The 15657-nt window shown below is 46.6% G+C and overlaps 1 protein-coding gene across 4 annotated transcripts in view; it reads right to left on the bottom strand.

Moving 5' to 3' along the window:
* TTC27 (tetratricopeptide repeat domain 27) overlaps window positions 1–15657 on the bottom strand; it is a 190974-nt gene that overhangs the window by 110491 nt on the left and 64826 nt on the right. For all 4 annotated transcript variants that reach the window (XM_037895448.2, XM_037895447.2, XM_037895449.2 and 1 more), the window contains exons 8-9: window positions 14353–14465; window positions 9928–9994 (exon numbers count right to left, since the gene is read on the bottom strand). In XM_037895448.2, the coding sequence (XP_037751376.1) occupies window positions 9928–9994; window positions 14353–14465 (180 nt within the window). The remainder of the gene's footprint in view (window positions 1–9927; window positions 9995–14352; window positions 14466–15657) is intronic.

Below are 15657 nucleotides of genomic sequence, written 5' to 3'. Positions count from 1 at the left end.
GATATTCCAGAAATGTAGCCTGTCATAAAAATAAAGGGAAGGGTAACCACCTTTCTGCATACAGTGCTATAAAATCCTTCCTGACCAGAGGCAAAACCCTTTCACCTGTAAAGGGTTAAGAAGCTAAAATAACCTCGCTGGCACCTGACCAAAATGACCAATGAGGAGACAAGATACTTTCAAAGCTGGAGGGGGGAAACAAGGGGTTTGTGTGATGCTTTTTCCGGGAACAGATCAGGAATGCAGCCTTACAACTGTTAGTAAGTAATCTAGCTAGAAATGCGTTAGATTTCCTTTTGTTTAATGGCTGGTAAAATAATCTGTGCTGAATGGAATGTATATTCCTGTTTTTGTGTCTTTTTGTAACTTAAGGTTTTGCCTAGAGGGATTCTCTATGTTTTGAATCTGATTACCCTGTAAGGTATTTACCATCCTGATTTTACAGAGGTGATTCTTTTACCTTTTCTTTCATTAAAATTCTTCTTTTCAGAACCTGATTGATTTTTCATTGTTCTTAAGATCCAAGGGTTCGGGTCTGTGTTCACCTGTACAAATTGGTGAGGATTTTTATCAAGCCTTCCCCAGGAAAGGGGGCGTAGGGCTTGGGGGCATATTTTGCAGGAAGACTTCCCCAAGTGGGCTCTTTCCCTGTTCTTTGTTCAACACATTTGGTGGTGGCAGCATAGGGTTCAAGGACAAGGCAAACTTTGTACCTTGGGGAAGGTTTTAACCTAAGCTGGTAAGAAAAAGCTTAGGGGGTCTTTCATGCAGGTCCCCACATCTGTACCCTAGAGTTCAGAGTGGGGAAGGAAACTTGACATAGCCTGAACCACTACGTTTAATAATCTGATGGTTAAATCTTGTTGCTTTTCGTTTCTGGAACTTTTTCAAATCAAGATCTGATCACCAGCTGGATACCTGTATTCAGAGAAAGATTTGATACCCCAAACTTATACCCTTTTCAAGTGGTGCAACCCAGAGCCTGGCATCTCATCACACAGGTACAAACAGAGCTATAAACTGAAGAATTTGATAACTTCAGCCCTTTTATTGGTTTGTGAATTTTCCAAGAGCAGACTGATCTTTGCTAGCTTGTTCTTCAGAATTGTTCAAAAAGACAGTTAACTTTTCTGTAACTGGTGTTCTTGGAGATGTGTTGCTCATGTCTATTCCACAACAGGTGTGCGTGCTCGCCACGTGCACCGGTGTTGAAAGTTTTCCCCCTAGCAATACCCGTAGGGGAGCACCCGTAGCGACCCCTGGAGTGGAGCCTCCATGGCGAAGTATAAGGGGCGCTGGGCACTCCCCCGACCCTCAGTTCCTTCTAGCTAGACAACTCCGACAGAGGGGAAAGAGGGCAGGATGTAGAATAGACACGAGCAACACATCTTGAAGAACACCAGTTATGGAAAAGGTAACTGTCTTTTCTTCTTCGAGTGATTGCTCATGTGTATTTCACAATAGGCGATTCCAAGCTATATCTGTTGGAGGTGGGTAGGAGTTCACAAATTCACGGGACGGAGCACACCCCTGCCAAACCCGGCATCTTCCCTGGTCTGGGAGACGATCACATAATGCAAGGTGAATGTGTGAACTGAAGACCACATGGCAGACCTGCAAATGTCCTGAATGGGGACATGGGCTAAAAAGGCAGCCAATGAGGCTTGCGCCCTAGTCGAGTGCGCCCTCACAATTGACGGTGGAGGGATTCCCGTCAGGTCATAACAGGTATGGATACACGAGGTGATCCAGTTGGAAAGCCGCTGAGTGGAGATCAGCTAACCCCTCATGCATTCAGCCGAGGTGATGAACAGCTGCGAGGACTTCCTGAACGGCTTAGTCCGCTCCAGGTAAAAGGCCAGAGCCCATCTCACATCCAGCGTGTGGAGGTGACGCTCCTCACTGGATACATGGGGCGTGGGGCAGAGGACCGGCAGGAAAATGTCCTGACCCATGTGGTAGGCGGAGACCACCTTCAGGAGGAACGAAGGATGTGGGCAGAGCTGAACCTTATCCTTATGGAACACCGTGTACGGTGGCTCGGAGGTCAGGGCCCTGAGCTCCTGAGACCCGCTAGCCAACATGATCGTTATTAGGAAGGCTACCTTCCACAAGAGGGGCGACCAGGAGCACGTAGCTAGCGGCTCAAAGGGGGGGCCTCTCAGCCAGGCCAGAACCAAGTTCAGGTCCCACTGCGGGACAGGGGGCCTAATGTACGGGAAGAGACTATCCAATCCCTTAAGGAATTGGCCAGTCATGGCATGGGAGAACACCGTGTGCCCCTGCATCGGCGGGTGGAAGGCCGATATGGCCGCCAAGTTCACCTTGACAGATGAGGGCGCCAGGCCCTGGGCTTTGAGGTAGTCCAAAATGAGTTGAATCGGGGTAGTCACGGGGGAAACATCCCGCTCAGCCGCCCATCTGAAAGGCACCGGAGATAGCGCCCTGTCCCACCCCCCCCCGGAGCAAAACCAGTAACAGCAACAGTTCTGCCGAATGGCGAACAGGTCCACCTGGGGAGTTCCCCACTCTAGGAAAAGTCTGAGCGCCACCTCTGGATGAAGAGACCACTCATGCTGAGAGAAGTCCCTGCTCAAGCGGTCTGCCTGTGAGTTCCGGGCGCCCAGTAGGTGGTAGACCTGTCAGCAAACATCATGGGCTATACAGAAGTCCCACAGCCTGAGGGCTTCCAAGCAGAGGATCGGGCCCCGCCTTCCCTGTTGATGTAAAACATCGAGGCTGTGATAACCCTGCCCACTCTGCCCTCCAGGTATGAGCAGAAGGCCATGCACGCCAGTCGGACTACCCTGAGCTCTTTGACGTTTATGTGGAGGGCCAGGTCCTGTGCAGACCACAGACCTTGGATCTGAACGTCTCCCCAGGTCCGATGCATCGAACACCAGTTCCAGCGACGGGGGTCTGCCTCTGAATGGGACCCCATGGAGCACGTTCCCCGGGGAGGACCACCATCGAAGGGAGGCGATCACTGATTCAGGCACAGTGAGGACCTTGCCCATCCTGTCTCTGGCGTGGGAGAACACCAGGGCCAACCAGAGCTGGAGGGGTCTCATCCTGAGTCTGGCGTGACAAACTATGTATGTGCACACCAACATGTGACCCAAGAGCTGGAGACGCTCTGGCTGTTGTCACTGGAAACCTTGTGACTGCGTCGATGAGCCCTTTCAGGGTCTCGAACCTGACCAGTGGGAGGGAGGCTCTGGCCGACGTGGCGTCCAGGACCACCCCGATAAACTCTATGCATTGTACTAGGACTACTGTGGACTTGGTGTTGTTTACCAACAGGCTCAGAGTGGCGCACGTGGACAGAAGGAGCGTTACATGGTCCCGCACCTGCGACCGGGAACTGAACTTGACCAGCCAGTTGTCCAGATAGGGGAAGATCTGGACCCCATGGTGCCTGAGGTAGGCCGCCACCACAGACGTACATTTTGTAAATACCCTGGGGGTCATGGATAGGCCAACCGGGAGGACCATGAATTGATAGTGATCCTGCCCAACCATGAAACGGAGAAAGCGTCTGTGCCCCTCGAATATATGGATGTGGAAGTACACGTCCTGCAGATCGAGGGTGGTGTACCAGTCCCCAGGATCCAGGGAGGAAATGATGGAGGCCAGGGAGACCATGTGGAACTTGAGCTTCACCATGTACTGGTTCAGGCCTCGTAGGTTCAGGATGGGCCTGAGCCTGCCTTTGGCCTTCGGGATTAGGAAATAGCGGGAGCAGTACCCCTTGCGTTCAAACTCCGCTGACACCACTTCTACTGCTCCTAGGCCAAGGAGCCACCCCACCTCCTGCTCGAGCAGAGCCTCATGAAAGGGGTCCCCCAGGAGGGATGGGGGCAGATGGTGGTTGTGCGGGGTAGAGGTAAACTGGAGGATGTAGCACACAACTGGTTGGAGAAGGGAAGCTTTATAGAGGGTGGATCCCTGGTGAGAACTGGTAGGTTGCCCCCGGGTGTCCCATCAAAACTGCCATTTCCCTGCCTGTTTGCCCTTGCAGGACCCAGGCTGGGGGGCAGACAGAGATGGTCTCTGCAGCCGTTTCTTATAATCCCGCAACTTTTTATAAGGGGGCTCATATTTAGAGTGGGTGGCCTGGGTGGGAGACTGCTGTGGCTTAAACTTTGGTTTAGCTGGAGCTGGAATAGAGAGGCCAATAGTCTTAAGCCTAGTGCGGGAGTCCTTCAGGCCATGCAATTTTATGTCCGTCTGTTCCGCAAACGGAGCCTTGGTGTCAAACGGGAGGTCCTGCAAGGAGCTCTGCACCTCACTCGACAGCCCGGACAGCAGAAGTCACGACGCCCTTCTCATGGACCCGCAGAGGCTATGGACCAAGCGGCCACGTCCGCCGCATCCGACGCTGCCTGCAGGGTTGCCCTGGCAGCTGCTGTAACCTCCTCCACCAGAGCTTTGAACTCCTTCCTGTCACACTCCTGGAGGGAGTCCTCGAACTTGGGCAGAGAGCCCCATAGACTGAACTCATACCGGCCCAGGAGAGCCTGATGGTTCACCACCCATAACTGAAAGCTCGAGGATGAATAAATTTTTCTCCCAAAAGAATCCAGCCTCCTTGAATCTTTATTTTTCAGAGTAAGGACTGGTTGGCCCGGCCGTTCCCCGTGGTTGACCGACTCAACCACCAGAGAGTTAGGAGCAGGGTGGGTGTAAAGGTATTCATGTCCTTTGGCGGGCACAAAATACTTGCGTTCCGCACTCTTAGAGATGGGGGACAATGAGGCCGGTGTTTGCCACAAGGCATTTGAAATTTTTGCCACCCCTTCGTGGAGTGGCAAGGCCACGCTGCCCGGTACTGAGGCGGACAGGACATTCAAAAGAGAGTCCAAGGACTCCTCCACCTCCTCTGCCTGAAGGTTGAGGTTTGATGCCACCCTTTTCAATAGCTTCTGGTGGGCTTTAGAGTCCTCCTACGGGAACAGAGGGAGGAGGGGACGTAAATCACGCCATCATGGGAGGGCGAGGAGGCAGGTGCAGTACTTTGCGTGTCCACCAGCACGGGAGGATCCACACCCTGGTCGCTCTCCGGGCAGGGCGCCAAAGATGCACGTCCCACTGACTCCTTCCTCGGAGCCTGGCAGAGGGAGGCTGACAGCTATGCCAAGGCTCCGGCCACTGAGTGAGCCCCCATCAGGGGCTGCATCGGGGGCCATGGTGCTCACCAGTACCACTGTGCCGGCCACGGGGCCCAGCGCCACTGCACCGGTGCTGTGGCACCAGCAGAGCAGGCCGTTCGGCCTGGCTGGCCTGACCCATCAATGGACGACTAGGAAGGGAGGCTGGGCTGACGTAGGACCTGCCACTGTCCCTGGACTGGGAGGAGTGGCAGCGCCGGGAGCGGTGCCAACCATGAGATTGCGACCCCGACATGGAGGAACGGTACCACTGGAAGCAGCTGCTCCACGATCGGCTCCGGTGGGTGGATCTGTGCCGGCGAGGCACCAATGACCTATGCCCGGGGCTGTGGGAGCGGTGCCGTGGTGGGGTCCTGGAGCAAGACGACGAACAAGAATGGCGTTGATGTTCGTGTTGCGATTGGCTACGATAGCCCTTCTGAGACGAGGACCTTCAGCGTCATCTGCCTTGGTCCCTTCTGTATGTACTCCGAGGCAGAGCGGTGTCTGGAGTCTCTGTCAGATGGAACCCAGCCAGACAACCTGGTTGTCTGCGTGGACTATGCACGGGACGGTTGCTGAGCGGTAAACAGGGTTGGGAATATTCCGTTGACCGAGATCGGTACCGAGTTGGGGGCGACTGCGGAGAACCCAGCAGAGGCTTGCCTCTAGACCGCGGGGCCAACATTGGCAGTGCTCCTGGTACCATCAAGAACATAACATCCTGGGCTGCTTGCAGGGCCTCTGGCGTGGAAGGCATCCAGACATCTAGGGAAGCCTGCTCCGAACGGGCTGGGCTATTCTGCTTGACCGAGTCGGAGGCCTAGAGGCCGATGGGGACCGAGAACTGCCCAGCATGGGTCTAGTCTCTCCCGAAGTCTTGCTCTGGTGCCGCAGCGGAATGTGTGGAGGCAAACAATTGCAGAGTCGCGTAGAGCGTTACATGAATATGAAGAGAGGAGGGACATGCGCGACGAGACCAGGCAGGATGCTACATTCAAGCTCATGGGGGAGCAAACTGACATGTTCCACTGTATGGTGGATCTAATGCGGGAAAGGCAGTAAGACCACAGACTGCTGCTGCAGCCCCTGAATAACCGCCCTCCCTCCTCCCCAAGTTCCACAGCCTCCTCACCCAGATGCCCAAGAACACGGGGGGGAGGGCGGGGGAAGGCTATGGGGACCCACACAGTCAACCCCAGAGGATTGCACAAGCAGCAGGAAGCTGGCATACCTGAAATTTTGATCTGGTTTCTGGACTTGTCCTTCCCTCCTCCTCCACACCCGTAACCCAATACCCGCCCTCCCTTGTCTAGCTTCTGATTTCTCTCAATGTTTTGTGCAACAAATAATAAAGAACGTTTTTTAAACAATTGTGACTTTAATTTCCTTTCATATATATATATAGGGGGCGGGTAACTTTAAGAGAAACAAGCAACTCTCACACGGTACCCTGGCCAGTCATGAAACTGGCTTTCAAAGCTTCTCTGATGTGCAGCGCACCATGCTGCGCTCTTCTAATCGCCCTGTTGTCTGGCTGTGCGAAACTGGCCGCCAGGCGAGTTGCCTCAACCTCCCACCCCACCATAAATGTCTCCCCCTTACTCTCACAGACGTTGCGGAGCACACAACAAGCAGCAATTACAACTGGAATATTGGTTGCACTGAGATCTAACCAAGTCAGTAAACTGCGCTAGTGTGCTTTCAAACATCCAAAAGCACATTCTACCACCAATCTGCACTTGCTCAGCCTATAGTTGAACTGCTCCTTACTACCGTCCAGGGTGCCTGCGTACGGCTTCATGAGCCATGGCGTTAACGCTGGGTCCCCGAGGATAACTATAGGCATTTCAACATCCCCAACAGTAATTTTCTGGTCTGGGAAGTAAGTTCCTTCCTGCAGCTGTTCAAACAGACCAGAGTTCCTGAAGATGCGAGCGTCATGCACCTTTCCCGGCCATCCCACGTTGATGTCGGTGAAACGTCCCTTGTGATCCACCAGTGCTTGCAGCACCATGGAAAAGTACCCCTTGTGGTTTATGTACTGGCCACCCCGGTGTGCCAGGGCCAAGATAGGGATATGTGTTCCGTCTATCGCCCCACCGCAGTTAGGGAACCCCAGCGCATTAAAGCCATCCACAATGGTCTGCACATTTCCCAAAGTCACTACCCTTGATAGCAGGTGGTCAATGATTGCGTTGGCTACTTGCAGCACAGCAGCCCCCACAGTAGATTTCCCCACTCCAAACTGATTTCTGACTAACTGGTAGCCGTCGGGTGTTGCAAGCTTCCACAGGGCCACTCGCTTCTCAACTGTGAGGGCTGCTCTCATTTTGGTGTTTTTGCGCTTCAGGGTAGGGGACAGCAAGTCACAAAGTTCCATGAAAGTGGCCCTACGCATACGAAAGTTTCTCAGCCACTGGGAATCATCCGTACCTGCAATACTATGCGGTCCCACCAGCCTTAGCTTGTTTCCCGGGCCCAGAATCGGCGTTCTACAGCATGAACCTGGCCCAACACCACCATGATCTCCCAATCGCCACATGCCATGCCATCTGTGTCCATGTCTTCATCACTGTAGTAATTGCGCTGTCGTCGCTTCCTCGCCAGGTTTTGCAGGTTCTGCACATACTGATGGATAATGCGCGAGGTATTTACAATGGTCAAAACTGCAGCGGAGATCTGATTGGGCTCCATGGCTATGGCGCCTGCACGGGTAATCCTGGAAAAAGGGCGCGAAATGTAGGAGAGCAGAGTGGCAGCAGAAGCTGTGCTGTTTGGTTCACGGTAGCCGAACAATGGCGGAAAATGGTTGTCTTCTGTGGCTTTCATGGAGGTGGAACCTAGGACAGACAAATGGAGAAGCTCCGAAGTCTGGCAATAGCGGGAGACCAGAGTTGGCGGCGGAAGCTGTGCTGTTCGGTTCACGATGGCCGAGCAAAGTTGAGTTGGAGAGGTGGATTCATAGTAGAAGGAGAGCAGCGGTGCACCGTCTGCTGAAAGCAGTATGGCATCTGTAAGCCAAAAAGGCGCGAAGCGATTTTCGGCTGTAGCTTTCTGATGACACACACCCAGAAACACCTGCAAGAATGTTTTTGCCCCACCATGCACTGGGAGCTTAACACAGAATTCCAATGGGCAGCGGGGACTGCGGGAATTGTGCGATAGCTACCCACAGAGCACTGCTTGACATTCGATGCTAGCCTTGGTACTGTGGACGCAATCTGCCGAATTCACGCACTTTAGTGGGTACTCAGAAGACTGAATGTATAAAATAGCTTCTGAAAATTCAAATAGAATAATTTCAAAATAATTTCATACTGTAGACATACCCTAATAAGATTAACCTTCACTGCAGAATTAACTTGAGTTATCTACTCTGAAGTTAGTTTAGTTCAAGTGACAGTGGTCATGCTGAGAAAAGGGAGAAAAGGTGAAGGAGTTGCACTGTATGTAAGAGAGCAGTATGATTGCTCAGAGCTCCAGCATGAAAATGGAGGACAGCCTGTTCAGAGGCAAGATCAACAAGGGTGATGTCGTGGGGGGCATCTGCTATAGACCACCAGACCAGGAGGATGAGGTAGACGAGGCTTTCTTCAGACAACTAACTTACAGAAGTTTCCAGATCACAGGCCCTGGTTCTCACAGGGGACTTCAATCACCCTGACATCTGCTGGGAGAGCAATACAGCAGTGCACAGACAATCCAGGAATTTTTTGGAGTGTTGGGGACAACTTCCTGATACAAGTGCTGGAGGAACCAACGAGGGGCTGTGCTCCTCTTGACCTGCTGCTCACAAACTGGGAAGAATTGGTAGGGGAAGTAGAAGAAGGTGGGCAGCAGTGACCATGAGATGGTCAAGTTCAGGACCAAAAGGAAGAAAGGAGATCAGCAGAATATGGACCCTGGACTTCAGAAAAGCAGACTTCAGAAAAGCAACTAATGGACAACTACTGATTATTGAAATATTCATAATTATAATAGTATTGTGAAAGTTTATTAAAGTCTCCCCACCCACCACAAATTTATTTTCTTCATGACAGACTTAGAAATGTTGATGAACCTTGACAATGGAACACAGAACAAGTTCACAGAGTAGCAATGCTAAAACCTGGATTTAGTGGGCCACTCTAAAGCACTCTACAAAATCTTTCACTTTCAGCATAAGTCAAATATAACAGATAGAAACTATCCTAAAGAAACGTGTAAACAATACTCATTTGGCTTTCAATTACTTCAGTTCAGTTGAGCCCCAAAAAAGAATATGTACACTCCTGTGTTTAAGGCTTCGCAAGGATCAGAACACTGTTTCTGACTGCACTATACTATTTAATTTACAAAAGACTCTTGAGAATTAGATGCTCACAAGGTAGGGAAGTACTTTCAGAACTAAATCAGTGTGAAGAATTTGTTATAAGGGCCTGACCTGTATCATTACATTTCAACTCCGAGTAGGGAATCTAAATCTAAAATCATCAGAAATTCTCTCATTAAATGTTTGTAAAAGACATTGAAATGAAAATAGCATTTGGGGTTTTTTAAATGTAAACTTTATAGTGCAGAGCTGGTGAAGCAAACAAGGCTGAATTTCAGCATTGATATGAGAGAGAGAATGAATGTGCTTTTTCATAATTATGGACGCAACAGACCAAAACCAGATTAGTTTTTATTCATAAACAATGTCACCAAAATAGTTGATGGGTCGCAGCTTAGTACTTCACTTAGAGAAGTTGAAGGAACATATAAATATAGTAAAAAACAGAGATAAGTTACTTACTGATGTAAATGCTGAAAGTTCCTCTTCAGTTAGCTTGTGTATTGGGTTGTTCTTTTGGAAATCTATGCTGTGAAACGAGAATTATTTGAGTATACACAAAATAAATTCAGTTCAATGGGTACAATCTTTATATATAAAGCATGCTTCTCAAATTTGCAAAAAGCTAAAAACATCTTCTAGAAAACAATGTTATGAATAAAAAATATATTATGTATGTGCAACAGAGGGTTTGAGCCTTTGTCCTTAAGTCAGATAATTGAAAAAAGAAAAAAAAACCCATATTTGGGTATGTTACATCCTGTCAAGGTGGTTTTCGAAAGATGGTACCCGAGAGATAGGTTGTTAAGGCCCTTCAAAGTGGCCATTAATCACTGTTTTCTCTTCCTTAGTGCCACCTTCTAGAGGGTGGAGAGCAAAACTGTTGTATGAACTTCTATTATAGCTCTTTGCCTTCAGAAAACTGGGAGAACTAGAGGAAGGATTTAATAAGTGTGTCAAGGGGGACACAGAAAGAGAAAGAGAGTGGTCAGAGAAAGGGATTCGTTTCAAGGGATGTTATGCATTTAGTTGTCTTTTTTATCCACTCACTCTCTCTGTAAACAAGCCGAGATACTTTATCTAGTTTAAGCTTATAAGCAGTGTAAATTGAGCTATATTAAGCCAGTATTTTAAATCCATTTTCTGTCTTTCCAGGAACTTGTTTACGTTCGGATTACTGATCAATGGGTAATCGGACACAATCTTCTTCAAAAAGAAGAACTCCATAACCTTTAAAGGAGAAGTACTAAAAGGTAAAGATTTCTGGAACCTGCAACCTCCTCTCAATCTGTCAAGGAGCACTGACAGAGGGCTCCTTGCCCAGTAAGCTGCCAGCAAGCCATAGTGAGCAAACACAAGGGAAAAGCCAAAAACAGAGCAGAAGATGAGAGTTGGCAAGCATATTAATCATAGTAGGATGTATCTGTAAAGCCAAAGAAGGAAATGGGTACACAACTCCAAATAATTGGACATTTCTTACACGAACAACTCAGAATAGCTCACCAAATCCCATAATGTAGTGCTAGTGATATATGAAGTCCATCAAATAGTACAAAAGGAGACAACAGGGTTATAATTCCCCTCCCATGTGAAACACCAGATTATATTAAGGCCTAAATCACACTATAAACAAAGAATGATCTCCGCTGAAACTTTATAATTGCTTTTTGCAAAGTATAAAGAATACAGTGGTAGCGTTCTTCAGGTAAAGTTGCAAAGATTCTCATGTTTCATACTGAACATGAAAAGTGATTATGCTCTTTAATTCTATACACTTCAAATGGGAGAAATTTTTGGTCTCAAATCTAATTATCCTCCAACTGTAATAATTATACTTTGTGCATATATTGTACAGTTACATTATAGACATAATATACAACTATTTGTATACATAATATACAACTAGTTAAAGGTTGTTACCACTCATAAGCACAATGGACACAGTTAAAGTTGCATTTTAATCATAACATTTTCATTTCCTGAATTTTGTCCATTTATATTTTTCAACCTTATGTTTCATTAATATCACAGCAAAACATAATTTCAATACAGAATATATTCCCTCACTGAGATCTATCTATGGAGAAAGCTTAACTTGAAAATTTTATATAGTATTGTACCTAAAATATTTACATTTTGTTTTCTTTGCTCTCACCACACTGAACATCCTCCTAATCCATTGCAACTACCTAATTCAGAGTTGGGAAGGAATTTTCATGGAGCATGGGATTTTATTAATCCCATTTAAAATTTTTTATTGAATACCATTTTACTTCCTTCAGAGTAACAAATATAATATGTACACAGCATCCGAGAAGCATACCATAGGTTTTTCAGAACAAAGGAAAGAGATACCTTGTCCAAGGAGCTTTATCTAGCTCTACATGTGACTCCAGAACTCAGTGACAGATAAAAAAAGATGATGGGGTCTCAGAGAGGGCACAGTAGGGAAAAAGGAGGATGAGAAATACAATAATTTTTATTTGTATTTCAATAGTGCCTAAATGCCTCATCATTCTAGGTTTCAGAGTAGCAGCCATGTTAGTCTGCATTCGCAAAGAGAAAAGGAGTACTTGTGGCACCTTACAGACTAACAAATGTATTTGGCCATAAGCTTTCATGAGCTACAGCTCACTTCATCGGATGCATTAAGTGAAAAATACAGTGGGAAGATTTATATACATAGAGAACATGAAACAATGGGTGTTACCATACACACTGTAACGAGAGTGATCAGGTAAGGTGAGCTATTACCAGCAGGAGAGCAGGGGGGTGGGCGAACCTTTTGTAGTGATAATCAAGGTGGGCCATTTCCAGCAGTTGACAAGAACGTCTGAGGAACAGTGCGGGGGAGAGGGGGAAAATAAACATGGGGAAATAGTTTTACTTTCTGTAATGACCCATCCACTCCCAGTCTCTATTCAAGCCTAAGTTAATTGTATCCAGTTTGCAAATTAATTCCAATTCAGCAGTCTCTCGTTGGAGTCTGTTTTTGAAGTTTTTTGTTGAAAGAATTGCAACTTTTAGGTCTGTAATCGAGTGACCAGAGAGACTGAAGTGTTCTCCAACTGGTTTTTGAATGTTATAATTCTTGACGTCTGATTTGTGTCCATTTATTCTTTTACGTAGAGACTGTCCGGTTTGGCCAATGTACATGGCAGAGGGGCATTGCTGGCACATGATGGCATATATCACATTGGTGGATGTGCAGATGAACGAGCCTCTGATAGTGTGGCTGATGTGATTAGGCCCTATGATGGTGTCCCCTGAATAGATATGTGGACACAGTTGGCAACGGGCTTTGTTGCAAGGATAGGTTCCTGGGTTAGTGGTTCTGTTGTGTGGTGTGTGGTTGCTGGTGAGTATTTGCTTCAGGTTGGGGGGCTGTGTGGAAGCAAGGACTGGCCTGTCTCCCAAGATCTGTGAGAGTGATGGGTCGTCCTTCAGGATAGGTTGTAGATCCTCGATGATGCATTGGAGAGGTTTTAGTTAGGGGCTGAAGGTGACGGCTAGTGGTGTTCTGTTATTTTCTTTGTTGGGCCTGTCCTGTAGTAGGTGACTTCTGGGTACTCTTCTGGCTCTGTCAATCTGTTTCTTCACTTCAGCAGGTGGGTACTGTAGTTGTAAGAATGCTTGATAGAGATCTTATAGGTGTTTGTCTCTGTCTGAGGGGTTGGAGCAAATGCAGTTGTATCGTAGAGCTTGGCTGTAGAGAATGGATCCTGTGGTGTGGTCTGCATGAAAGCTGGAGGCATGTAGGTAGGAATAGCGGTCAGTAGGTTTCCTGTATAGGGTGGTGTTTATGTGACCATCGCTTATTAGCACCGTAGTGTCCAGGAAGTGGATCTCTTGTGTGGACTGATCCAGGCTGAGGTTGATGGTGGGATGGAAATTGTTGAAATCATGGTGGAATTCCTCAAGAGCTTCTTTTCCATGGGTCCAGATGATGAAGATGTCATCAATGTAGCGCGAGTAGAGTAGGGGCATTAGGGGACAAGAGCTGAGGAAGTGTTGTTCTAAGTCAGCCATAAAAATGTTGGCATACTGTGGGGCCATGCGGGTACCCACAGCAGTGCCGCTGATTTGAAGGTATACATTGTCCCCAAATGTGAAAAAACAGACTCCAACAAGAGACTGCTGAATTGGAATTAATTTGCAAACTGGATACAATTAACTTAGGCTTGAATAGAGACTGGGAGTGGATGGGTCATTACACAAAGTAAAACTAATTCCCCATGTTTATTTCCCCCCCCACTGTTCCTCAGACTTTCTTGTCAACTGCTGGAAATGGCCCACCTTGATCATCACTACAAAGGTCCCCTCGCCCCCCGGCTCTCCTGCTGGTAATAGCTCACCTTACCTGATCACTCTCATTACAGTGTGTATGGTAACACCCATTGTTTCATGTTCTCTATGTATATAAATCTCCCCACTGTATTTTCCACTGAATGCATCCGATGAAGTGAGCTGTAGCTCACGAAAGCTTATGCTCAAATAAATTTGTTAGTCTCTAAGGTGCCACAAGTACTCCTTTTCTTTTTTCATCATTCTAGGTGCTGCACAAACAGCTACACATTTCCTCTGCCTCAAAGAGCTTACAGTCTAAGCGAGCAAGACAGAAAAAAAGTCATGTTGGATATGTCTACGTTTTTACTTATTAATTAACCCAGAGTATATATTAATACCTGGGGGTGGGGGGCAAACAGCTGTGCATAGCTCTCTATCAGTGTTATAGAGGGCGATTTTATCAAGACTATAGCTTAGTATATGCTCTAGTCTTGATTTAAAAAAAAAAAAGACCCTATTTCACTGAGATTTTATTTTTTTAACATTTCACAAGATTCAAGGGAGATTTTACAAAAGGAACAAAGATACCAATAAACTTACCAAACTCCAAGGATAACAGCAAGTTCTTCTGCACACAGGTCAGGCAACTGGAACTGATCAGCATCTACTAATTTTATCTCATTTAGCACTGTGTCATCATTTAAATCATAATTCTGTTGAAAAAAACATTGTAAAGTAATACAAACTATTATAGTAATACCTTTAGCTTATTTTGTTGCCCCTAATATCACATGAGAACATATTTAACTGTTTGAATGTCACAATAGATATTTTATACAATAACTGAACTGCAAATCAGCTTTTATAATTCTTTAGCAGCAACCTCTCCAGCTGTCTGAACAGTGGAAAGGAGCATCATCCAGTCCTTTTTTGCCAGAAGGATAGTCATTGTGCGGCAGAATGTCAAAGATGTGACACTGGGGGCATTTTCACTGCTCTAATAGGAAAATGAATATTGTCTTCAAGAGAGAAGGGCAACAACTATGACTATCTTTACTGATTTTTTTCCCCAGTTACCAACACCATCCAAGAAAGAGACTGTTTTTATGGCTTGTCACAAGAGAAGATGGATTTTACAATGATTCTCAGTAATTACCTTTTGTTTCAATGCTCACTGAACATGAAAAGGACTCTGAAACCTGTCACTGAACATGCAATATTTTATGATTACTGACCCTTTAAATGATGAAGTTAATGTTAAGACCTAAAAATAATCTATAAGGTCAATAACTGAAGTTTAATCATGAGGCCAAAAAGCTTGAAACTGGCAGAAGTACAAAAATCTTAGAACTACAACAATACGTCAAATAAAACAAAGAAGTTCTATTCATCTCCTCCCTCAAAACAAAGGGTTTTTTGTGTGAAAATATGCAGTTCTGTTCTCTTTTTAAAGTATACTGAAAGTACATTTCTAGAGTATGTTTGTATTCACCACAGTTTCTATGTATTGACTAAACACAGTCCACCAAAAATTCTATATCCTCTTCCAATATGAGCTAGCCACTTAAGAAGAGAGCAGCTGACTCTACTTCATCAGACGTAACAGAAGTTACATTAAGGAATTATAAGATAATCAATAAGCAGTGTCCAAGTTCTAGTCTACAAGCCAGAGCAATTACAGCAGTCATTAGGCTGACTGAACAGGTTCAGTTAGTGTTAACTTACTTATGTAAGATGGTCAATTGAAATATATTATATTGAGATTAGATCATGTCTTGCACATGTTTTTACAATCCAAGCTGACAAACTACATGCAAAACGAAAGAAGCTGTTCAGGACTGTGTTTTCAGATATCAATTAAGACTAATCCAACATTCCTCACACCAGAATGGCATTAAGAGTCCT

This window comes from Chelonia mydas, chromosome 3 (assembly GCF_015237465.2).
Source record: "Chelonia mydas isolate rCheMyd1 chromosome 3, rCheMyd1.pri.v2, whole genome shotgun sequence".
Taxonomy (NCBI): Eukaryota; Metazoa; Chordata; order Testudines; family Cheloniidae; genus Chelonia; species Chelonia mydas.
Note: the sequence above shows the minus strand (reverse complement) of the source record. Positions and strands in the feature narration are given on the sequence as shown.